We start from the raw sequence: 26,943 nt of genomic DNA on the forward strand, positions 1-26,943 counted from the left end.
TCTCCTCTCCTCTCCTCTCCTCCCAATATACAATATATAACAATACATTATATATGACAATATATATATTTTATACATATATAATATATAATATATATATATTACATAACAATAACAGAAAATTATAGTGCCATTATTTAGTTGCTCTGCTTCTTCATCTAGATACGCTGAATATGTGTTTCTTTTTTTAGTAGATCAATGCAGATGAAGTCTGGGTCAAATAGGTAGCAATTAGTCTTAGCTGTTAACATTACATAGCCTCCAGATTGTTGTATGTCACGTATTGCCACCCTGGTAGCTACAGTAATCCTTTTCTTCTGATCAGCACACTATCATTTTCTGGTCCTTAAAATTCTAACCTTACCATTCACTTTTTTTTTTTTTTTTTTTTTTTGATAGTTTATATCTGTGCTTATTAGTTACTATCTCCCAGCCAAACTGGCTACCTTATTTTGAGGGGGATCTGTTATGCTACCTTCTTTCTCCTTTTCCTCTATGTCAGGGTTTCTGTTTACAGGATTTCCTGCATAGAGGATTTCTTTTATTTATAATAAATCTAAGTTCTCTTTCTCTTCACACTTCCTTTATCCTTAGGTTATCTATAGTGCTGCAGTGCATAGCACAGTTATCCTAAACATAGCACCTGGATGCTGTGCTATGTGTTGGCTCCATTTTGTCAGTCCAGACAGTTTTCTTGCATGTAGCTCCATGTTGGTTTATGTATGTATATCCTCATGTTCTTTGTAAGTTCTGTCTCATGTGGAAAATTCCTTGCTTACAAAAACCATATAGAGACACTTACCAAATCATTTGTCTTATACTATTACCATTTCAGATCCCATCATTAGACTTGCGCTCCAAAATATTCTATCCTTTTCACCTGCTACAATAAAAATTACTCAAGCTAGCACAATCAGTAATTAATAATAAAATTAAGAAGAATAAAATTGTCTTTTTGAGGTTTTAGTTTAAATTTGGCAGAGTCAAAGTAAAGTTGATTATTTGGATATTTTGCCTTTAAGATGTATTTCAGGGTGGAACACTTGAAATAATTCCCAAGTAATACTGACAACTAGAAATGTGCAATGCTTACTTTTTCACTCTTCTGTTTAAATATTATTTAGTATAAACCAAAAGTTGTTGATAGTTAGTGGAATTTTACTGAACATAAAATATTTCCGTAATCACCAGAGGCAGCTGTAACTTGGAGGTTTTTCCACTCAACCTGTTTTTACTACATCCTAAATAAAGGTACTTTTCTTTTCTCACCGCTATTCACTTTTTTCCAGATTTGCAACCAGAGCAGAAACAATGAGTTGACTAGAATCAAATAAAGGACTCAGCACTTTGAAATACCTCCAAATCGCTGATCACTCTGTTATTGATTTTTCATTAAGCCGAGCCACTGTTCTATAGCTTTCTTCATTATTTGCACGAAAAGAGAAAACACTGAAGGAAGGAAAGAATTTCACTTGAGAATTTATGGGCCAGTGAAAAAAACAAGTAGGATAACACCGTTCTCTTAAAAATAAATAAATAAATAAAGGGAGAGAGAGAAAAAGAAAAGGGCTGAGTTCCAGTAAAAAATCACTGAGGAGGAAGGGAAAAAAAGGAAAAAAGATCAAAGAGTAAAGCAGATTTGATAATGGAGTAATGGCAATTAAATATATGGAACAATGGCACCAGCAAGTAATGAGGAAAATGATGGAACAGATAATGGAATTGAATTAATTTAACCTAAAAAAATATACACAAGATAATATGTAGAATTTAGAAAACATGGTCATACAGTAGTAAATACAACAAAACCTGTAGGCAAGAGAAAAAAAAGATAAATAAAATAAATGTAGCAGAATGTAACGATAGACATTCAAGACTTTTGGACTTGAGATGTGATTTTTGAGCAGGAAAGGAATTTGTCTTCTGGAATCTGAAAAGACTACTTCATTAAGAAAATACACTGAAGCAATAAATATTTAGCATTTTGATTATAGAAATGAAAACAGAGAGAACAGTTGCTTACATCAAATAAGCTACATTCTTGGGTACATTTTGATAAGATGTTACATTTCTAGATACCCACTGAAGGTGAAAGGTAAAAAAATTAACTAAATCTGATGAAAGAAAATGCTAGCTTAGAAAAGGGAGAAGACATGAATTTATAGGACTTCCTGATATGACCTTGACCAAACTACATTAATCCAATGTGCTTCCATTTTCGCATTGCAATGTACATGTAATACAAACCTACTTCTAAAGGTGTGACAGAAACTTAGATTGTTAAAATCTATACCCAAGACTGAAGTAATTTTGTTAGTTAAATACTGGTTAATATTAAAAAAGTATTAAATGAAATTTACAGAGAGAGAAAAGTTTAATTTATCCTATGTTTAACTACACTAGAATTTTCTATGAAATAAAAAGGATTTGCTTTCTTGCTCAGAGTTTAAATCACTTTCTGTATGCCAGTCTAAACACAGTACTAAAGCAATATATAAACTTACTGCATTTTGCAAACAGAGAACATTCCTTGTAAACTTTTTCCTTATCCCTATAGTTATTTTTAAGACTATACAAAAAAAATCTGTTCTTGGTCAAATGTTGTTTCTTCTTATCTATGGCCAACAAGAAACCAATAAAGATAACTGTTGCTACAGATTGCAAATAGATCTTCTCAAAATCCTTTACAGTATTATTAAAAAAGTTGATAAGAACGGCACTCTAGAGTAATAAGCACAGAGTTTTCAGAGCTTGTATTTTTAGTAGAATGCTGGCTGTTAGAATAAGTGAAATGAAAAGGGCAAGTACACTAATCTTAGAATCATAGAATCAATCAGGTTGGAAAAGACCTTAAAGATCATCGAGTCCAACCGCGACCTAACCATACTACCCTAAATCTAACAACCCACCGCTAAATCATGTCCTTGAGCACCACATCCAAATGCTTTTTAAACACATCCAGAGATGGTGACTCAACCACCTCCCTGAGGAGATTATTCCAGTGCTCAACAGCCCTTTCTGTATAGAAGCTTTTCCTGATAGCCAACCTAAACTTACCCTGGCACAACTTGGGGCCATTTCCCCTTGTCTTGTCACCGTGCTCTTGTTGTCAGATGCTTGCCTTTCAGGTATTGGAAGACAGCAATAAGGTCTCCCCTGAGCCTCTGTTTCCCCAGACTGAACAGCCCCAGTTCCTTCATAGGGAACATTCTCTTGCCCTTCACAAATCTTGTTACCCTTCTTTGGACCTGCTCCAGAACCTCTAGGTCCTTTCTGTACTGACGTGCCCAAAGCTGTACAGAGTCCTTGAGTTGAAGCCTCACCAATGCCAAATACAGGGGCAGGATGACTTCCCTAGTCCTGCTCACCACACCATTCCTGATAAAAGCCCAGATACCATTGGCCTTCTTGGCCTCTTGGGCACATTGGCTCATATTCAGCCAACTTCAGTATTCAGTATATCAATACACCAAGTTCTCTTTCCATCAGGCAGCTTTCTCGCCACTCTTCCCCAAGCATGTAGGGTTGTCTGGGGTTGTTGTGACCAAATGCAGCACCCGACACTTGGCACTACTGAAACTCATATAGTTAACCTTGGCCCATCAATCCAGTCTATCCAGGTCCCTCTATAGTCCCTTTCTCCCCTTTGGCATAAATGAAGTGAAAAATGGGGAGTGTTGTGAAGGGATAGCACGTATGCAGATAATGTTTCTGATAGGCGTTTGTTACATTTATTTCTGTAATATCAGTAATTTAGGTGTTGAGTAAGACATGACAGAAATGAGATGAGAAGAGGGAGATTCTATAAAGCAAACCCAGACAAACTAAAATGGAACTACTGCCCAAAACTCTTGAGTGAAAGCATTTGTACTTGCAGAATCTCTCTACAATATAAATTTTTGTATACTGTAGTATTCACACTATCACTTTGAGTGTACCTGTTTGTAAATTGCTGAAAGTATTGTGCAGTATTGAACTGTTATTTCTTTGTAACCTGTCTTCACAGAATCTGGATATATTACTGACTCCATAGACACAACCTTAATGAAAAGGTCTCAGGGACATGTTAATCAAGCTAATTGCCTCTCATAGATGTTTGATTATTAATTGCTGCAAAAACATTCTTTGCCTAGACCCAACTGCATTGTAAGTTAAAGCAGATCATATGAAAATGAATCATGTTTCTCATGGTATCCGTTAATTATTTTTAAGTCCTCTATGGATTTCTAGTAATTATATGAAACAAAAGTCTATTTAAATTTAGAATTTAAAAATTATTTTGCATATAAATTTATTATTAGTCATAATATTCACCCATACCAACCAAAGAAGAAGAAAATCAAGCAAACCCTTTCATTGGGGAAAAAAAAACAAACAAACACAAAGATGATAGAAAAAATGTTATTCACTGGATAAACAATTGTATTTATTTATTTATTTATTTCCAAAAGAAATCCTTTATAAAGTACTATAAATAATTCTGTTTCCATATACAAATATTATGTTCCATGGCTTAATCTTGATGTGTATTAAAAGATTGTAGTTAAGGTTATGGATAGGGCAAAAAATTAATTCTCTGTTTTATCATTTAAATGAAAACCAATTTATTTGATTAGGTTTATTCCTCAAATATTAGCTTTAAATGTATTTCTGAATTCTTTTTTCACAATATTTTCACCATCAAACAATTCATATTCAATTTCTTATTCCATTCCACATTTCTTAAGAAAATTGTTTTATCATTTTCTGTTCTATATTTCCAAGATCACTATGATTTAATTTTCCTATTGTATTTTTTTATTATTATTATTTATTTTATTTTTATTATTATTATTTATTTTATTATTATTATTATTATTATTTGCTACTTTAAATTCAGTCTAGGAAATTATCACACTTGAAGATTTTTTTAAGATCTTATAATTGCCTTAAAGAAAGTTACAGAAAGTACTCAATGAAGCTTTTATACACCCTGAAATAAATTTCAGTCTGGTTTCTGTTTGCACAATAGTGCATTCCTGAGATGTTGCTTCACATAATTTGCAATAAACAAGATTCTGATAGACTTCTGCTTTTTGGTATACTGAGCTTTGAAACTGCATTTGACAGAATTGTCCAGCATTATGTAAAGGACTTTAAAAAAATCTCAGCAAAAGTCACAATCTAAGAAAAATACTTCTCTGAAATGACTGTGGTACTGCAAGCACGGAATTGCATTTATCTGTGTAGTAAAATGTTGAATTCTCAGAACATAATCTAAAATAATTTTTCATGATGGACTTTTCTTAGTGATGATGGTAGAACTTACTTTGTATGAAGAAGCAATACTTTATTTTGAAAGGACTGTCTTTAAGAGTGGAGCAGTGCAGGTACACAGAAGTGTATTATTTAAACTGTAAATGTAGTTACCTAGTTACTGCTGCAAGAATAGTTCTAGTTATTTCTTAATATTTAAGGATATTAGAGAAACATTTTCAATTTTTGGAACAATGGTAGTACACTGAGCAATTTATTCATCACAGAATGGTGTTATGAACTACATTGTCAGGCTATACAAGAAATTGAGAATAATATTCTACTTGTGCTTTTATTGTTGTTATGGGTAAACTACCTTTTGTTCCAACACTAATGACTTTTGGAATGACTACCTATGTTTATCATTTATTAGAAAAAAGTATCGATATAACTAAAAAGCTTTGTACTTCTACATGCTAACTAGTTTGTCTCAGACGAGTTACATTTTTCAGGGGCCCTTTATGTATATTAAAGTAAGAAGACTGGTATCAATTACTCAGTGATTATAGATACCTCTTATTTTAATGGAAATATATAGAACTGAACTGTAAAGGAACTGAAGATGAGACTCAAAGCCCATGGAAATGATTGTGAAGTTATCCAGTGATTATGCAAGGAGTTCTGAAATAAATTGAAGAAAGACTTAGAATTTCTGATGTGTACAGGTTAAAATTACTTGCCTGACTTTTTTTTTCTGTTTATACTAGATTTAAGTGGTTTGTTGTCTTTTCTGTAAGAAATAATTCCACTTATCATTACTTTTTATTCCTATTCCCGTCATATCATAGGAATGGTCTGAAGAGAGTACAGTTTTAAAATCATACTTACTGTAATTTTATTTGAAAATCTGAAACTTAACTATGCTGAGAGGAGATTTTTGCATTTCCTAGAAAATCTGCCCTTTATTTTTGTGAGGATAAAAAAACAAATTGTCTACCCGCGCCGATATTCTGTGTTGAAAAGAGATTAGGGAAATGAAAAACCACATTTTCTAAGTCTGAATTTTATATTTTTATTTTTTTTTCCCAGAGAAGGACTCTCATTTTCAATTTTAATTCAATATATATTTTCTTTAAAACTGCTTTAACTTTCCTGTTATAAACTGTAGAAATGTGAAAAGTTTGCTGTGGCTTTTTAGTAGCTAAGAATCTCCACCTCTGAAGTGATTTATTCTAGTTGTTGTTGTTACGCAATGATGTCTCTATATTTAAAGAAAGTGAATTTTTCCATATAAAATCACAGATTCTGAACCGCATGCAGTTGAGAACTGGATGCAGATACCTTTTCCTCCTTCACCTGCCTTCCCTACTACAATGTTAACTTTTTACCAGAACAGCAATAACATGATGACAATAATGTCACAGGCATTGTTTCATAGATAAATTTCAAAGCTCCTGTAGAATTTGAAGATGCTCTGGACATTCCCAGTACATACAATGGTGATAACTAAAATATGGCATCTCTCCTTTTACTATTTTGATATTTTCACAAGTTAAGTTAAAGTTACAAAAGATAATTCAACTCATTTAAAAACTTGCTATCACTTAAAGAAGCAAATCTTTCTCCTATTTTCCTTTGACTTTGGCTGAGTGATCTTTTCCTTTGATTCTGTCACTCTTTGGACACACCTTTGTCTATATGCTTCCCTTTGCTAACTGATTTGACTTGGTTTTATTTTTAAATTTTTAAGTTCTTCAGTAGTTTGGTTAGATGAATCATTTCAGACAAAAGTGTTCAAAGAACTGTGAAGTCAATGATAGAACCATGAGTAACATGGAAGAAACAGAATTCCCTCTTCTGATGCTTAGAAAGCTCCAAGATCAGTACTGTAGTATTCATCCTAACACATCTTTAGGAGGAGAGTACACTATAACATTATCATGTTTCAGCTAGAGGCTTAAAATAAGCAACATGTACTTCACTATTTAAAATAGTAATAATAATAATAATAATAATGATAATAATAATAATAATAATGTTACTTTAAGGACCTCGAATATTTTTGATAGCTGTAGAAGTAATTCTTGAAATATGTTTTATTCTGATAACTTTTCCTATCCAATAACCAGCTAAATTTTTACCACAGGGATTTTTAAAAATTGTTTCATACGGTAGTGAGATATGGCTCTCTCACTTAAAATTTGAAAATTTTCTGGCTATTTTTGATGTGTTAAATTAAATTTACTGTTATAAGAAAAGTAATTATTTTTAAATCTTCTTTTATTTATGATGCTAAAAATGAGTGAAGAACTGTCTAATTAAAGTTTCACATTAGTAATGGATACTGGGAGGTTTTAGAAATTTAATTTGTGAAGAAAATAATGATCAAGCCAAAACCTCATGAGTAATTTATTGTTTAGTTAAAAGCAGCTGCTCAATTAAAAATCTTAATTTTTGCCCTGTGATCATTACATGAATAGTTTTGCATTTTGTCAGGGAAAAAGTGTCATTTTCAGAAAAATTAATTACTTCATAAATCATATGTTGATTTGTCAGTGAATTTTTGAATGCATTTCTATTAACATTTTGTGTGAGATTTAAACTTGAGCACTGTTAGACCTTTCTGCTCTATTTTGTTTATTTTATATGCTATTAAGGCAAATGTTTACTTGTTTTAAACTGATTGAATAGGCATATAAAAACACAGGAGCTTCTCCTATTCATATCTGAATTGGAATTCTTTTATAAATTATGGATGGCAAGAAACAAAGACAAATTTAACACATGTTCCCTATCCCACGCTTTGTTGGCTCAACTACACTCATTCTTTCTTATCTTCTCTATCATCCCCTACCCTAAGTGGTGCAGGAAGGATGGGGAAAGAAGAGCAGTGGTTGGTTGATAATAACTCTGCTCTACTTCTCCTTCCGGCTCATACTTTCCCTTGCTCCACTCTGGGTCCGCCTTGGGCCACAGTGTAGATATTTGTACCACTATGATCTGCACAGACTGTAAAATCTGCTTCAGTGTCTGAAGTACTTTCTTACCCTCATTCTTTTCTCACACTGGCATTTGTAGAGCCACTTCCCACATTTTTTTCCTCTTCTGGTCTCATTGGGAAATAATTGATTTTCTTTGTCATGTCTGGTATGGTGCTATGTTCTGACTTTAGGAGAAAAACAATGTTGACAACATCACAATATTTTAGTTATTCCTCAGTAGTGTAGTACAGAGCCAAGAACATTTCACCTTCTCAAACTGAGGGGGGTGAGAGAGTCCAGAGGAAACTAGGAACTGGGAAGGGATAGAATCAGGATAACAGACCTAAACTGGCCAAAGAAATATTCCACATCATATGTGATTATGTAAAAATTATGAAACTGTGGAGAGTTGGTTGGGGAAACCAGCCCCTGCTTAGGGTCTGCCTGGGCATTTATCAGATGGTGGTAAGCAATTTCACTATGTATATATATATGATTATCATGAATTATTACCATTACTATTATTTTTTCCTTTCCTTTTCTGTCTGGGTAAATTGTTTTTATCTCAGATTATGAGTTCTACTTTGTGTTTTTAATTCTGTCCCCCATCCCTCTGGGAGGGAGAATAGTGAATGAATGTCTGTGTGATACTTAGCTGCCTGCGAGGTTAAACCACAGTACTGTTTTTTTTTTTTTTCCTGAAACCTCGTGTTGCCTGTAGTTAACTGAATGGGCTGGGGCAGTCGCCAGGGTCGCCAGGGGCCCCTCGGCCCTTGGGAAACCATGGCAACAAATGTCTCGAAGATAAGAGAGAAGAACAGGTTAGACCAAATAAGGAGGAAACAAGATATGCCACATGTCCATTGGTCAGAGATAATGGTAGTAGCCCTAAGGCATGGGGAAAGTTTTAAGAAGGATGTGCTCCTTGCTAAGGCCATTTTGCCTCTCACCATATTGGTGTCATGAAAAGCGTGCGAAACTGACCGGGGCTGTCGGAACACTTTCACAAGGGGTCTTCAGTCAGGGTCGCCGAAACAAAGGCGACAGTTGCCTATCAGCATATTACCCTTTTGAAGATTTGCTTTCCCAGAGGCACCACTACCTGGTGTCTTCCAGATGGAAGCTGCTGGAAACGGCTGGAACCAGCTGTCAGACAATAGCCTCTTTTCCCAGAGACTCTACTGCTACCAAAAGCTTAAACATGAAACAAATGCCCATGTAGAACACACAAATTACAGAGTGAGTCTCAAATTAGTTACAATAAAAATCAAGCAAATTAGCTAGAATTTTTTTCTTGAATCACAAGATTTTTTGTCCCTTCTACAACCAGCAATTCTTTCATTGATGTACTGCTTGGTTATTAACTACTGCTTCAGCTCTTTTTGAATTGCTTTGATAAATAATTTTTGGATTTATAACTTTTGGATTGGTAAACAAACTACTTCAACAAGAAAATTGACATTTTTCACTCAAATTTCATGGAATTTTTTTATTATTATGTACAGATGGATAGCTTTTTAAATTAAAATAGTTATTTTCTAAAAGTATAGCAGAATGCTATCCAAGAGTATGATCTTTGATTATTTGAGTATTACTGAAGAATAAATATTGAGACAATTGAAAAGGTTTGGAGTAGGAAGGATTAGAAATGAACATATTGCAATTTCAGTTGTTTGAGACTACTTTACTTTCTAATACATTGATGGAAAAATAGTTAAACAAATCTGCCAAAAATGCAAAAGGGTAAGTCATTATTTCTGTATCCAAAATTCACTAAAAATGTGAGCTGTGATTTTATTTCCATCATGATGCAATCCATCAGAAGTCCTTTGGAGCATATTTGAACCTGTCTTAGATTAGAAACTGTTGCTCCTTGACATTTTTGCCTGTGATGTTCTTGGAACCTGCTATTTAGGTTCAGCCTGTTATGATGAAAACTTGGAATGTCATGGGTGCATAGATAGATCCAAGAATATGTGTATGAAAAGTCCACATCAAACAGTTAAATTAAAACTAATTTAGCTCTGACAGTTATTAGAGAAATCAGAATTACGTCATTGTGAAAATACTGCTGATTTGATTGCCCGTATTGCCTAAAAGAGAGTCTCAAATAATTACATATTTAAATGTATATGCATAATATAAGCAGTAGTTCTTTGCTCTCAAAAATTATTTGATTTCATTTTTTTTTTTATTATTATTTATTTATTTGTTTGTTTGTTTTTGTTAGGACTGAACATCATTTTCACCATTCCTTTATTTAAATAATAAGTAAATAAATAAAAAATGCACCCCAAACATTGCTAGTTATGATGAATAACCAGCAGAATGAATTCTTTGCCAAAGTGTGTGATGGTGATGATGATTTTTTTCTCCTCTGTCTTGGGTCAATTTGGGGCTCTTTATACATGGTTCTAAACATATCTCATGTACTCTTTCTTTTCTCTGGCTCTCAGTTAAGTAAGCATATCTGTTCTTTACAGTGGAATGATTGCAAAAGCACTGCCAGATTCATGTTACTGAAATTATTTTACAAAGTGTCATGATTTCCATGCAAATACTATTTAAAACCTAAATACATTTTATGTCTTCATATGATATACTAAATTTCACCACTTTTACTACTGGAGTTTCAGAATTTCTACATTTTAAATGTTGTTTGGAAGAACATCTGATTTTTTTCTAACGTAGAAGATCTGAATGAATAAAGCAGTTTCTCACCCTTTTTCTGTACTTCCGGAAGAGTCTATTGACTCAACCAGATATTTCATATTATCACCCAGATAATTTCATATTTCCAATTCACAACTTCAAAGTCTACTTGGTATTGACATAATGCATTCATTTCCTATGAGCATAAAGAACCAGTCAAGCTTGAGAAAATACCAGTGGGAACAAAATAAACTTTTATATAATCATGCATAAATTCCATGCTATAGAATTCCAGTCTATACATTTGCAGACTTTTATTACTTTCATTTGTACTTTCATTGAATTACTTTCATTCTGTAACAGTTTGATCAAACGTTCCAATCAAATCTACAACTGGATACTATTCCAAATTTAATTTTTTTTTTTTAGAGTTGAGACATAAAGACGTATTTTCTTCTCAAACTCTTTGTAGGGATAGTACCTTAGATGCCATTACCACAGGAGCCAGTATAAGTTACTTTTGGAATTTTATTATATATTTGAGAAAATACTGAATGAACATCTTCTAGAATCAAACATGTAAAGAGCATAAGAACTAAAAATAAAAAATAAATGCATATCTGCCCTAGGATGTTTGTTTGTTTGTTTGTTTGTTTGTTTATGCTAAAGTAGTAGAACATAAAGAAGTGATTGCAGTGTGCACAAGATGTATGTGTATTTTGAATCCCTAAGAAATATTGCCTGGTCTCCAGTTGTTTCACTTTATTAGGTATTTCGAGTTTGAATAAAATATTTATATAAATGAAATAAAGTACGCAAATGGAACATGAGATAAAATTGATGTAGAGATAAGGGAAGGGAGGGGAGGCAAGAAAGAAGGAGGGAGAGAGGAGGGACAGGGAGGAGAATCATCACCGATCAGAATCTTTCATCTTCTAGAGGAAATTTGAAGTGTTGTTAATATATGGATGGCATCAGCTACTTTTCCATGTGTTCCATCAAGAGGTTACTTTTATCAGGGCACTTTCTTACAGGTAACCAGCTAGCAGTGTCTGCTCTAAATAAATAAGTGACAATAAGACATATAAAAATAGGCATTTTACTGTTTCCCTGATACCTTTGTCTTATTATGGACTTATTATGGACTTGTTATATTTCATTTTAAATGGGAAAGAAAATCATTCTAGCTAATGTTTATGACTTTTTGTAGAACTTTACATAGAAATGAAACTTAAACCCTGAGGTCATGAGCAGCAGTACACAATGAGTAATACTCAGATTATCACACTATTAAATGAATTCAATTGTTTGAGCAATTTCTTTTTTTTTTTAAATTTCTTTTTGAAAATTTGTGGTAGCTTATTGTGATATTATAGAAGAATGTTTTTAATTCTTATTTATTAAAATTCTCATTTTATATCCACTAAACCACAAGTAAAGAACTGCATATATCATGTAAATTTCAGTATATCAATAAAATTAAAGAAGTCTGTACCTTTCCACATAAATGTAGCATAATGATGGTGACATATGTTATGTATCTGAAAGCAAAATGGTATAAAGTGGCTCTAATAATAATTTGTTTTGTAAAGGAACCATAATGTTTGCCATGCTAATAAATCTTTAGCTTAAAAATCTCTTCCCCATCAAAACTGTGCATATGCACCTCTCATAAAATTAAATACTTTTACATAAATTTATACTTCTTTTCTGTGGATACATGCTTGTGGCCCAAACTAACTTCAAAGATATCAGTTGAACAGAGTGCTGCTAATTAAACATCTATTCAAATTATTGTCATGATTTTATGTTGGTCAGCCAATTTTTATATGATTATATTTACCAATTAATTAATGTACTTACTAGGTTATGAAGAAGCTAATCATAAATTAACTTATATTGAGTTGTCAAATAATTATGTGTATGCCTATTTGGAAGAAGTAAAAATTTTATTAAATTTTATTATTTGAAAAAATATATGCTCCTGCAATTAAACTATGAACAATGTGCTTATTATATCCCAAATATTCTGTGACTAATACTCAATCTCTCTTTATTAACAAAAGTTATTTCAGCTAGTCTTGTTTTAGTGAAAATATGGCAAAACCAACTGCAGAATTCTGGATATATGCACTAATGACATTAGACATATATAGATTTGTATATACCTCTCTTAAAATATAATTTCTACTTTTATTATATTTTTCTAATTTTGATAATCATGCTGTGAGTTAAATTACCTTATTATTTGTCTTTCATAACTGTCATGACAGTAATCAAAAATAATGAATGATAGTGTTCAGCTACAAATACTTGAAAACACTTTAATGATAAAAATTAATTTAAAAAATCAGCCTAAGCTTCTACACAATTTGCAATACAAAACAAACTGGGCTCTAAAAGTGTGTCCATATTCTGCTGGTGAGCTTACATAACAAAATTTTTTAACTCTCTCTTTGACTGGAAAATACTGTAGGATTTGTTGTCCTGATCTGAACCATGAATAGTATATTTTTCTATAATATCTAAGTCATTTTAGAAAAATAAATGCTGTCATAAGTACATCAAACAAAAAGAATTTGTAGATTTGGCTATTAGTAGTGCATATTAGCAGAACTATTACACAAATGTCTTTTTATTTGTATCTCACATATAGTGGATTTAATTTAAAAAGAAACAAGCAAAAACAAGAACAGCAACAGCCAGAACACTGCTAAATCATCAACGTCCTAGCAAGCCTGTAATTCACTTCAAAAGATCTTACTTTATGAATCATGGCCCAGTTATTTTTCATCCTACCACTACACTTCAAACATAAGTCTCTGTAAAATGAATAATTCAATAAAAGTTTGAACATAATCCTAAACAAAATGGATTGTCTTTTTTTTTTTTGTTGGTCGACTGATAACCTTAGATCTTTTTTTAAAGTCCAATTTTTATCTATATCTTACCATCACCTCTTCCAAGCACATTTTTCTCAAGCCAATGTACTTGCTGGTTTATTGTACATGAAAACCCCTGAAAATTCATATTTTCTCAAGTAATTAAAATACGTAGTTTTAAGCTGGTTTCAGTGATGAAATGAAAAACATCCTGTAACATAGTTTTATTTTTCAATTAACTGTGATTTGTATTATTTTGTTTTGTAGGTTAACAGGATTTCATCTTCCTCCACCTGTGACAAGTACAAAATCTGTGTTCTCGCTGCGCTTGACAAGTGACTTTGCAGTTAGTGCTCATGGGTTTAAAGTTTACTATGAAGGTAAGATATTCTAAACAAATTAAATAAGCCTATGTAAACACGCATGCATAACTTTATTCAAGTTATGTTTACCACTTATGCAGTCACAGAAATTTGTAGACTTTAATCAAAAATCTAAAAAGAACTTCAACTCATTATAGAATCAATATTAGAATGATTCGATTTAGAAATTACCTTAAAGGTCATCTATTTCTAACACACTAGCCATGGCCAGAGATGCTACTTACTAGATCAAGTTGCCCAGGGCCCCATTCAACCTGACCTTCAATACCTCCAGGGAAAGGCAATCTGTACCAGTGCCTTACCAAACTCCATGCAAAGAATTTCTTCCTAACATCTAATCCAAATCTCCCCCCATTTTAATTTAAAACCATCCCTGCTTGTTCTATCACTCTCATGTTCTATCATTCTCATGTAAAAGCTGGTCTCCATCTTGTTTAAAAGCTCCTTTTAAATACTGCAGTGAGGTCTTCCCAGAGCCTTAACTTCTTCAGGTTCAACAATTTCAGCTCGTTCAACCTTTCTTCACAGGTGAGTTGCTCCAGCCCTCTGATCATTTTGGTGGTCCTCCATTGGACATACTCTAATAGTCCCACATAATTCCTGTGCTGGGGACACCAGACCTGCATGTAGTACTCGATATAGGGCCTCACAATGGCAGAACGGAGGAGGACAATCACTCTCCCTGTTGCACCTCCCTTTCTCTTTTGATGCAGCCCAGGATACACTTGTTCTTCTGGGCAACAAATGCATACTGAATCATAGAATCATAAAATCATAGAATCATAGAATCACAAGGTTGGAAACAACCTATTAGATCATCTAGTCCAACCGTCTTCTCATTACCACTGCTACCACAAGCTACTAAACCACATCTCGCAGTTCCTCATCCAGACACCTCTTGAATCCTGCCAGGGACGGTGACTCCACCACCTCCATGGGCAGCCATTCCAATGCCTGACCACTCTCTGAGACAAAAAATTTTTCCTCATGTCCAGCCTAAACCTCCTCTGGTACAACTTGCGGCCATTTCCCCGGGTCCTCTTCGTTGCCTGGGAGAAGAGGCCAAATCCCTCTTCACCACAACCTACCTTCAGGAAGTTGCAGAGTGCAATGAGGTCTCCCCTGAGCCTCTTCTTCTCCAGACTAAACAATTCCAGCTCCCTCAGCTGCTCCTCATAAGACTTGCGCTCCAGAACCCTCACCAGTTTTGTTGCTCTTCTCTGTACATGCTCAATGTCTTTCCTGTAGTGAGGGGCTCCAAAACTGAACACAATACTCGAGGTGCAGCCTCACCAGTGCTGAGTAGAGGGGGATGACCACCTCCCTCCTCCTGCTGGCCACACTATTTTTAATGCAGGCATTAGCATATGGCAAGAATTTAATCTTGGAGTCCATCTCTGCAGGGCTGCTGACAATGAGTTCTTGTTTCAGACTGTTCATATATCTGGGATTGCTCTGATCCAAGCATAACATCTTGCTCTTGTCCAAGTTGAATCTCATTTATTTCACATGAAGTCACTTTTCAAGTTTGTCCAGGTCCCGTTGTATGACAGCCCTTCCTTCTGTCACATCAACAGCGTCACTCAGCTTGGTGTCATCTGCAAACTTGCTGAGGGCACACCCAATCCCGTTGTCTATGTAATTGATAAAGAGGTTAAAGGGAAGTGCTCTCAAGGCATACTCTTAAGGGACACTAGTTGCCACTGGCCTCTATCTGAATATGGACTGCAAGTCTTTGGATGTGGCCATCCAACAAATTCCTAATCTCTCTTAACTCTTCAAATCCATACCTCTCCAATTTAGAGATATTTTATGGGATCGTATCAAAGGCTCTGCAGAAGTCCACAGGTATGGCATCAGTAGGTTTTCTGTTGTCAACTGTTGCAATAACTCCACCATAAGAGTTCACCGTTTTTCTTAGGAGCAATCTGTTTCTTGGTGAAGCCTTACTGTCTGCCTCAGATAACCTCCTTGTCATGCATACATCTTAACATAGCCTCCAAGAGGATCTGTTCCATGATCTTTCCCAGCACAGAGGTGAAGCTCACCAGTCTGCAGTTTCATTTGTACCTTTCTTAAAAATGGGAGTGATATTTCCATTTTTCCAGTCACTGAAGAATTCACCTGACAGCCATTACTTTTCTAATATGATGAAGAGTGGCTTGACAATTACCAAACCAATTCCTTCAACATCCTGGTATGCATGCCATCAGGCCACACAGACTTGTATGTGTTACTGAAATGTGAAAGTTCATAGTACTGTATGCATATTCAAGAAAATATCTTGTTTATGATCTAGCTCATTTTAAACATGGTTGAAGAGCTGGAATATATGATTCCATGCAGTTTTTATAATTTTCTGGCACTGAGGCTATAAACTGTAACATATTTACATTATATTTATTGTTTTCCTATCTTTTTTAAAATTAATTAATGAAAAGATATCTTTCTGCTTTGGTTAAGTGTATTTGTTGGCAATCCAGGAGATGAAGTGAACTTACTGGAAATGCTTTGAGGCTATTGTTGAACCCTCCTTCACCTATCGGTAGTAGAGAATTAATCTCTTGGATCATAAATATCTGAATCACACACTGATAGCTAGGAAAATATCAGAAAGGACAATTTTTCCAGTTTGCAGACAAGGTAGAACATGTATACAAAGTAGAAATTTAATCTGTGTGTGACCAGATTTGGCTGGATTATAGCTACTTCATGGTTTGTTCATTTTTTGATTGTCAGTAGCTTTGTTTTCCAACAATGTGATTAGAAAAAATGTTTTCTATAAATGTAATTATTATGAAATATTTACTATGCAAAATTTAGCATACACCCTTCTTATGGAAATTAGAAAATGTGCAGTAATTTTTATCAGTGATCTGTTGCCATAAATAGTCAAATTTAACTTCACTCTATGTAGTGTCATCTGCTTCTCCCATATGATTTTTGCAAAAAGGTCAGTACTAGCAAAAAGGGTATTTCAGTTATGACAGAAAACATTTAAAACTAAAATGCAGGATCAGCAATGACTGCACAGACAACTAACTCCTCACATAGTTCCTTTCTAGGCTAAAAATGTCATGATGATTAATAGAAATCTAGCTCCCAAATCACTGACAAGTATGAATAAATATTACATTCAATCACAGAAGTCAGTATTTTAGAAGAAAATATAAATGTGTTACCTTTAATTTGATGTTTGACTATGTTTTTAATCTGATGTTTTGTTCCATAAAGTCAGCAATACCAAAATCAATAAAGCTAGGCATGAAAGTTCTAATTCACCTCTCCTATGGCTAGACCTACTTCTTTGAGAGCTGCACTAAGGCAGATATTTTTTCTTCTTTCTCTTCCTGTTTTTCTGACTTCATGTGAGGCTACCTATCTTTACATGCATTTAGCAAGGAAATGAAAACTTATTATGTTACATTCATTTCATGCCCTATTCCTTGACATGAGAGAATAGATGTATTTAAATGATAATTACTTCAGAGCAATCTCCATTTCTGTTCTTGTACTCTTTTTGAATGTGTATAACCCTGCAATCAACATTTTCAAATCTGGTTCTACCTAGCATTCAATTTTCAACAATTTTGATTGCCCACTAGCTGCTTGTTAGCTTTGTGATGAAACATCTGCACACACAGTACTCCTAAATATCAGGCCACACACTTAAGTGCTTCATTATGGATATGCAATTTGAAACCTAAGACAGAAATGATTAGCAACCCATCAATGCAATGAAGTGAAATCATAGTCAGAGATGGCGTGAGAGGGAAACATGAGCAATCAAAGCATATCTTTGAAGGGAGCATATCCAGGTATAAGATGAAAAAGAAGGAATATACCTTTCACAATCAGTGATCATTTAAAATGTTTTCCTTTGAAATGTTTTAAAATGAAGCACATAAAGAAATCAGATTTTTTACTATCTTGAAAACAAAGAAATAGAGTGAAAAGGTCCTGCCAACATCTCTTTCTCTGATCCGCCGTCATCCTTGGCAAAATTTCAGTTGAGCTGAAAGTTGACATTTGACAGAGACTACAGAATTCATGGATCTACTGTGGACATTCTTGGCATAAGAGAACTTTTTCTCAAGGGAATAGAAAAGTTAATGCAAACATATAAAATGATATAAATCACAGAAGCAATGGAGTCGGCCATCATATGTCTCCAGTCAAATTGAGTTTACAGTAGACCACTGAAAAACACATTCTGACCTCTACCCTCCATAAGCCTCAGTCTTAATCTTCACTCTTTTTCCTCCACCTTTCCCTCCTGTCTTTCTTTCTTCCATGTCAAGTGAAATGTTTGGGTAGCTTTGGTACCATTGTGCATTTACTACTTTAAGTTCATTTTCTCAATGATTTGAGGGGAAAAAAAAAACAAACACATCAGAGGACTATACCTTATACAGCACAATAACTCAGGGGAAAAAAAAGAAGAGATGGAATGAGAAAAATGTGAAAGAGGTTGCTAAAAGCAAAAATACTTCACTTAAAGTAATGACAAAAAATGGTGAAGTACATTGAAAAATAAAAAACTTTTAAGAAAAATACTTGAGCTACCATAATTTCCAGCTCTGTGTATATATATATATATATATATATGTATACATATATTTATCATTTCATCGCTGACTAGTCATGCAGCTTTGCTAGATGGAGTGAGGACTGAGGGTTATACAGGTCTACTGCTTCTATTTATTTTTATTTTTTGCATTTTTTAATTTTTCTATTTTTTAATTTTTGTTGTTGTTGTTTCCTAGAGAGCATGCTAGCATCTTTATCTTTTATTTTTTTCCTAGTAGCTTCCAGGATCTATGTGTGGGCATTGATGTATGGAGGAGAAATGCTACAATTAATCATCCATTTGATCATTTAAGTTAAGTCATGGTGTAGGTTTGCTCTTTATATATTTTTGTAAGAATATTTTGGTTTCTGAACAGTTTGATGTCCCAGTTGTCTCAGTTGTCCTGAGAAATAAAGACAGCTTTGCTCTTTGTGTCTAGGGAGGGAAAACATAGCTACTAAGAAAGAAAGAAAACAGCATGTTGTACCACGCAGCAAGGGAGTTCAGTGAACAAAGTTTTGCTTTGAGAAGTGCTTTCTTTTGTTTTTACTGGTTTATTTTACAACTATTTAACAGGTATCTGGCATAGTAAACTTACTGACTTCATTAACATTTTTCACGTTTTTAAATCTTTACTTGATTTCAAGGTGAAGGGTATTTTTGTGCTTTTCTATTGATTACGAGAAAAAAAAAAGAACTTCTTTTGTAGATTATTTTATATTGAAAACAGAATATCCTGTATATGTTTCATATTTATAATAGTATTATCAAATAACATTTGCTGCTTTTTTTTTTTTTTTTTTTTTTTTTTTTGTACTGTTGCAATACTTGTAAAAGCTGAATTATAAATTATTATTAAACACCATAAATAACGAAGTGGTTCTGATGTTTCTGTTGGATTGGCACTATAGGAATTTAGGAATTTTGCTGAAAAGTTTTATAGATGAACTCAAGAGCAATGTTAAAAATATCAAGATTTATCTTGTCTTCATCGATGATGGGAGAGAAAGGCCAGAAAGAAGAGAACAGATGGTGCTTATTAACAAAATAGAATTTTCATTTAATGACTTCTAGAAACCAATCATGCATTTCTTTCATCAATATGAAGAAAAATTGGTAGCTGATGTAAAGAGTTATTAAAGCATGTAGTCCTACTAGTAGGATTAAATATGACAGGATGTTGATGATAAAAACCATTTTGACACTTGGTGTAGATCTAGAAAATGTGAATAAATAACATAATTCATTTTTACCTATTCTGCATATCAGAATAGAGTAACGTGGCAATAGACAATCTAAATCTCAGATTTAGTTAAAGTGCTGAAGTCTTATCTTATAACAATATCATTAATAATTTCATATAAAAATTGTATTATTGCAAGTAATTATTGTTTTATGCTGTAATGATCTTTGTAAAAGGAGCTCTGAAAGAGCAGTTGTCAGGTTAGAGTCATAAAGGCCACAGATTTTAAGCTGTACAGTTTTCTTTAATGAGGCTTACTAACAGGCAGATACCATAAGTATCTGGGTGGTGTTTTTGTTTTGGGTGGGGGGGAATGGAGGGGGCGGGTGTTAGGTTTTGCCATATACATTTTGATATATGTACTGAGATTATTTCAACAAGCCCTTAATAAAAATTGAAGTAATTGAGTTCTCTTTCTGTTTCTTATAGAGAAGTTCATGAATAAATGAATAATTAAAATAAAGACCATTTAAATAATCTAAATATTTATATTTGCCATATAAATTCCTATTTTTCAAAAAGAAAATGTGATGAAAATAAGAAGGAAATGTAAATTTTGAATATTTACTTCCATTCAACACATTGGAGAACAAGGTAATAGAAAGTCCTAGTGTTTCTTCCTTTTGATTGAATATATGAACATCTGTTACATCTTCTAGGAAATCGCACACACACACGCACAAAAATCCAATATACCCTTACTGTACTGAGAAACTATATGGGAACAGAAAATGACAGTGTCTGGTCAGAGGTCTGCATGTATTACTTGCAGTATCTGACACAGAAGTAGAATGGTTAGGTGTTCAAGGAAATAGGAAACATGAATGAAATATATCAAGTTTTGACTTGAATATATAACACACACAATGTATCAAGAAAGTTATTGGCATATTAGGCAGTACTATGTTTTTCTGGTACAGAGAAGGTGAGGTTACTATCTGCAACATTTTAAATAACTTAGTAAATAAGATCGGGTCCAAACATGACCTAACCATACTACCTCAACAACCCTTCACTAAATCATGTCACTGAGCACAGCATCCAAATGGCTTTTAAACACATCCAGGGATGGTTACTCAACCACCTCCCTGGGGAGCCTATTCCAATGCTTAACAACCCTTTCTGTAAAGATTTTCCTGATAGTCAACCTAAACTTACAGTGGTGCAACTTAACGCCATTTCCCCTCACCCTGTCACCTGTCAAGCTTCACTTATTAAGCTTCACTTAAAAGTAAACTTTTAAACTTCAATTTTAATCTTCCAGTCACTGGCTCTTGGTCTGGAAAGTTACAGGGCCCTTAATTTTAGCATCTGTTTGTTCTTATCTAGGCTCCTAAATGCTGCAATAACATTACTTATTTCAGAGTATTTTTTCTCTTTATTATAGTCTTTTTAAGTCTTAACATAAAGTGTTTTGTTCCAGATCATAAATTATTTTATGATATTCTTTCATGCTATTCTTCTGTGTTTTCATCATTTTGATAGTCATTAATACTAAACGTGTTTTCTATTCTGCAAAGTGTAGTAATTATAAGCATTTGAAGAATAGCCCTTTTCTACATTCACGTCTCAGTCTGAAACCATTTTGTTCTCCTGAGCAGTTTTTTCTTAGAATCATTGAAAATTTGGCTCAAAGCTCATGAAGTTTCTTATCCAGGTTGCATGAAGCAAGAACATCACGCTGGTGATAAATCATGTTACTTGTGACTTTCTTTAGTTGAATCCTGCAAACCATTGAGGCTTCCTTAGTTTCTCGGAGGAGTGTACTGATGTTGCATTACTCTCCAGGGAAAAAAGCTTTCTTGATAGAATCACAGAATCACAAATGGCCAGGGTTGGAAGGGACCTCAAGGATCATGAATGTCCAACCCCCCTGTCACATGCAAGGCCACCAACCTCACCATTTAATACTTGACACCTGGCCGGAACCTCTCAAGCTGCTATCTGTGGCCATTGACTTCTACTTCTTTATAACTGCCTTCAAATTTTCCAAAGCTTCAGCATCTGCTTGCCCTCAAGTGTTTATTTGATGGGATCTCAGTCATTCAATTCCCATCAGTTGATATATGAAGTTACTTCACTCCATACTAGACATAGCATTTTTTTTGTTACTGAACTTTATGAGATTTCTATTATCTCAGTCCACCAGTCCATTGAGTTTTAGACTGTTGTTTGTCATATCACCACTTCCTCTGACGAAATGTTTTCAACAAAGTTACATACAGTGCCTTCTGAGGCATACAGGCTGCTCGTGAAGAAGTTGGAGTATATAGGCCCCAGTGTTCTCTGCTAGATTATTCAGCTTCTTCTTTCAGTTATGCTTAGTAATTTTCATAATGATCAGTATTTTAATCCTGCCTTTACCGCTTCATCTCCTAAGTGAGAATGTCATGGAAAATTATACTGAAAGACTTATTACATTCAAGTTATTTTAGATCAAATGCTTTCACTTATCTTTTCCACACAGCCAGTCATTTCTTCTTCATAAAGGAATCTTTAAAAATGGGGGTATACATATGTCTAAATTATCTAATCAAGGACCTTGTTATACAAGGGGAGATAATAATTAAAGACACAAGAAGCATGCAATGAAACAGTGTTTGTGTACAAAGAATACACTTGCTTGACTGTAGCTGGAACTTCCCTCCAAATCAGAAAGATAGGGAGGAATACCAGTACCATACAGACTCATTCTCTTCACACTTTTTCTCATAATCTGTTAGCCACTTTTGCTCTCCTTAAAGTTTCCCTTGGACGTATCATCATAACCTGCATAACTGAATAGCACAAAGTAACTGTTTTAAAAACTGAACAGTTTTTGCTCTTTGAAATTACAAGTCTGGGCATCAGGCAAGAAATACACTTTCCAGGAAGATACATCTGCTTGTAGACAGTGGAAAGTGTAATGTAGAATTGCATGTCTAATCACTAGCACCTCTCAAAGTCTCCATACAGCTGTTGTATCACTTTAATAACACGTGAAAAGCACAGTTAAAGATTGTTCCTGATGACAAGAATTTTCCCCCATATTTTAGAAAGACTGCATGAAACAAACAAACAAACAAACAAAAAACAGTGAAATACAATTTCTTTTATTTCTTTTTCCCCCCTTTTTTTTTTAATTTGGTGTTATTATGTTTGCAAAATAACATCTGATTTGTAGTGTAAAAGCTCATGTATACACATTCAAGTATGGACTTGTGTTTTGAACTTTGTTGCCTGCCTGGTAGAGCATTTTCCTTGCTACATAACAGAAATTGAATAAATAAGAAGTTGACTGATTATAGAGTAACATAGAGAATGGTACATAATTTTCCTCTGGGGAAAGCGGATGGAGGTAAATTCATTTGTTTAAGCATTAGCAAAAATAATTATTGGAAATTTAAAACCAACAAGAAACACATTGTTTCTTCTCCCTTTAGAAATATTTAAGTATTGAGAAAATAAAATCTCTTTTTACAGAAAAAAAAAAAAAAAACCTATTTCATCTTCCAGTGTTCTGCTTAATTTATTTATTTTTTATTTTTTCAGTACAGTGCTGTTAAATAAGCCATATTTGTCAGCCTATGGTACTGTAATTTATCATTGTGATACGTGCCTCATATTCAAGTTTAACTGAGGCAATGATTAATTTGATATTTTAATTATATGTCAGCCTTTATTTATTCTTCTCATATATACTGAATGTCATTTTTCATGAAAAAAACAAGAAAACAAAAAAACTTCTATACACGCTGCAAGTCTTGAAAGACATTTCCCAGGAGGACCTGAAGTGGTTGTGTTTTTTGTTTTGTTTTGTGAACTTCTATTCTTCATCTACTGAACTGTCACCTTATTAAGATGAGTACAATATCCTGATAAATTCAAACCTTAAAACTTTCTACTTTAAGATTCTCATTTTGATCCCATATGTAGACAAGTAGAGATAACTGCAATCTGATAAAGTTAAAGTACAAATTAAATGCATCTCCACTTTTATAAGCAATTTCTTTCTTACTAGTTTTCCTAAATTATATGTCAATAAAATTTTTTAAATAATACCAATAGCAGACTTGGAAATATTTGTAATGTTTATAAAATGTAATAAATGACACATATTTTGCAGGTTATAAGGCTGAATTCTTCAACATGCCTGCACTCAATAATAGAATTTTGACTTTAATTCTTCAGTAGAACTTCTGTATTAGGAGTATTAACATATATAGTACTGCAACAATGATTCAGTGTATTTAGATTACAATCTTACAAACTCTGCAGAAGATAATAGAAAACTCATTCACAATGACAATAAACATCTAAGTAATAGAAAAATATGGCCTAATAACAGACTCATGTTGTCATTTTACCAGATTTTCATATTTTCTGGATTTAAAAAGGATTTTCATACTGTTAAGCATTCTACACCTCCCTCTAAGATCTGTAAAGGATATGGAATATGTATCATGCCTAGAAATAAGTTAATAGTTTTGGTTTTGTGAATTAAGCACTCAGTATTGTTAGTTACTGTCATTATCCAGATCAGTACCTTTATAACATTACCAATCTGTTGTGATTAAAACATCCCTTTTTAAAAAATGTTAAAAGATAACTAATCACTTATTCATCACTAGAATTTTTCTCCTGTTTAAAATCAAATAAAATTTGTTAGAAGGTTTGCTGGGATTTATCATGGTAGGTAACTAAACACCACACAGATGTTCATTCACTTCCCTGAACGATGGGATGAAAGAGAGAACTGGAGATAAAACAGAATACAGTTGTCACTGTTGTTTGCTTGTGTTTTTGAAGATATATATATGTATGTATATATATTTGAAGTCAGTTAGTTGTTAGTACAGTAATTCAAAGAAACTTCTGTGCAAATTTAGGCAGTTTTAAGTATGAGAGGATAATAATGCTGTGGATCGCTAGTCAAATGCCTTGCAGTTTCAAAAAATAATGAAATAATTTGTAAAAGATATTGAAAGTAAATATATCTAGAAGTAAATGCAAGTCTGGCTGTAAGTACTATTAAAATCATAGAATCATAAAATCCTTAGTGTTGGAAAGGACCTCTGAGGACCACCTAGTCCAACTCCCCTGCTATAAACAAGGCACCACAGCTACATCAGGTTGCCCAGAGCCTGATCCAGCTTTGCTTTGAAAGTCTCCAGGGATGTACAACAGGGCAATTAACTACAACACTAAGTAACCTGTTTCAGTGCCCCACCAACCTCACTGTAAAAGATTTTTTCCTTGTATCTAACCTAAATCTACCCTCACTACATTTGAAGCCATTTCCCCTTGTTCTATCTCCACAAGCCCTGCTAAAAAGTCTATCCTCTTCTTTTCTGTAGCTTCCCTTTAGATACTGACAGGTCACCTCAGAGTCTTCTCTTCTCCAGGCTGAAGAGCCCCAGCTCTCTCAGCCTGTCCTCATAAGAGAGGTGGATCATGGATCATTTTTCTAGCCATTCTCTGCATGCTCTCCAGCAGGTCCATGTCTTTCCCGTATTGCGGACTCCACATCTGGACACAGCATTCCGGGTGAGGCCTCACCAGTGAGGAGAAGAGGGGCAGGATCACTTACTTCAACCTCCTGGTCACACATCTTTTGATGCCGCCAAGGATATGATTGTCTTTCTGGACTTGTCATTTAGTAATTCTGCTCTTCTGTTAATGAATCTCCCTACATGAACAACACTTTTTTAAAAGTACCATTCCTTACACAGAATCATAGAATCAGAGCAGCTCTGGTTGAAAGGGACCTCAAGGATCATCAAGATCCAATTCCCCTGCTACAGGCAAGACCTCCAACCTCAGTATCTAATACTTGAGCAGGCTGCCCAGGTCCCCATCCAACCTGGCTTTGAACACTTCCAGGGATGGGACATCCACAACCTCTCTGGGCATTCCTTTGTTGCAGTGTAGCGAAACACTAGCTACCTATACCTTAATTTTTCCAAGGCTCTTCTGTCACTCAAAAAGAACTTTTTTTCCTGAAGAGTTCTTTATCAATTAAATTTATTTGATTATGTACTATTAGAATATATTTGACAGTACGGAATAAATTTATAATAGAGTTAAAAAACCTGGAAAAAGTTGCTCAAAAATGTGAAGTATATTGGTCAATATAAAATAAAAGAAGTTTTGGAATAGACAGATATTCCAGGAAAAGCTGAGTGAAGGACTACAAGGACTATTGTTGACCTAACAGCCGTGCAATTCATTTTAACTCAGGTTATTGTCTTTTAGGTTACTGAGAGATAATTTTGATATGTATATTAAGTTCTTTTCAGAAATGCGATAACAGAAACAGTACTTAGACCCTGCTGTCTCACTGTTTTTCATGAGAACTATAAATAAGCAGACATGCTCTGTTAATCTTCATTATACCATTCATTCTTTATGTCTCTGAACTAAGGTCAGAAACAGCTTTGTATGAAATTCCATAGGACTATAATTTTAATTTTTGTTACCAGTTGAGCTCTATCTTTAAAATACGTCATAAAACATCTTGAAAAACTCATCATATTGATAGTAATTTTCCTTTTCAAAAGAAGCACGGTTGTATCACATTAACATCTAGTAAACTGAAATTAAGCAAGGGTTGTGACTGAAGTGTGTATTTGTGATATTTTACAAGTGTCAATCATTTACATGTAATTTTACAAAACAATCTAATGTCCTATTCCTGAAAGTTTTTCACATTGAATATTTTACACTATACACAAGACAAAGAACTAAGAGAGTATATTTCTTCTTCAAGCTTATAGACAAATAAGATGCCCAAATTACATTGCCACTACAGAGTGCTTGCTTGAAAGTTCATTCCTCCTAGAGCTTCTTTAGCAATTATATCAATTGAACTCCATTAATTAAAGCCAAATAAACTCAGTACGGATAGCTATTTATATACTGTCCGCTTATTTTTCTGGCCAGCTACCAATTCAAGAAAGCATAAATGTGATTAAGCAGTTTTATTTAAAAAGCATGATTTTCATTCTGTGGCATTTTA

At 33.8% G+C, this 26,943-nt stretch overlaps 1 protein-coding gene across 3 annotated transcripts in view; it reads left to right on the forward strand.

Annotated features, from left to right (window-relative positions):
* Positions 1–26,943, forward strand: part of CSMD3 (CUB and Sushi multiple domains 3) — a 525,852-nt gene that overhangs the window by 79,808 nt on the left and 419,101 nt on the right. For all 3 annotated transcript variants that reach the window (XM_042839423.1, XM_042839431.1, XM_042839438.1), the window contains exon 3: positions 14,018–14,130. In XM_042839423.1, the coding sequence (XP_042695357.1) occupies positions 14,018–14,130 (113 nt within the window). The remainder of the gene's footprint in view (positions 1–14,017; positions 14,131–26,943) is intronic.

This window comes from Centrocercus urophasianus, unplaced genomic scaffold (assembly GCF_019232065.1).
Source record: "Centrocercus urophasianus isolate 14NV4802_14NV808 unplaced genomic scaffold, USGS_Curo_1.0 seq_11, whole genome shotgun sequence".
NCBI classification, from domain to species: Eukaryota; Metazoa; Chordata; class Aves; order Galliformes; family Phasianidae; genus Centrocercus; species Centrocercus urophasianus.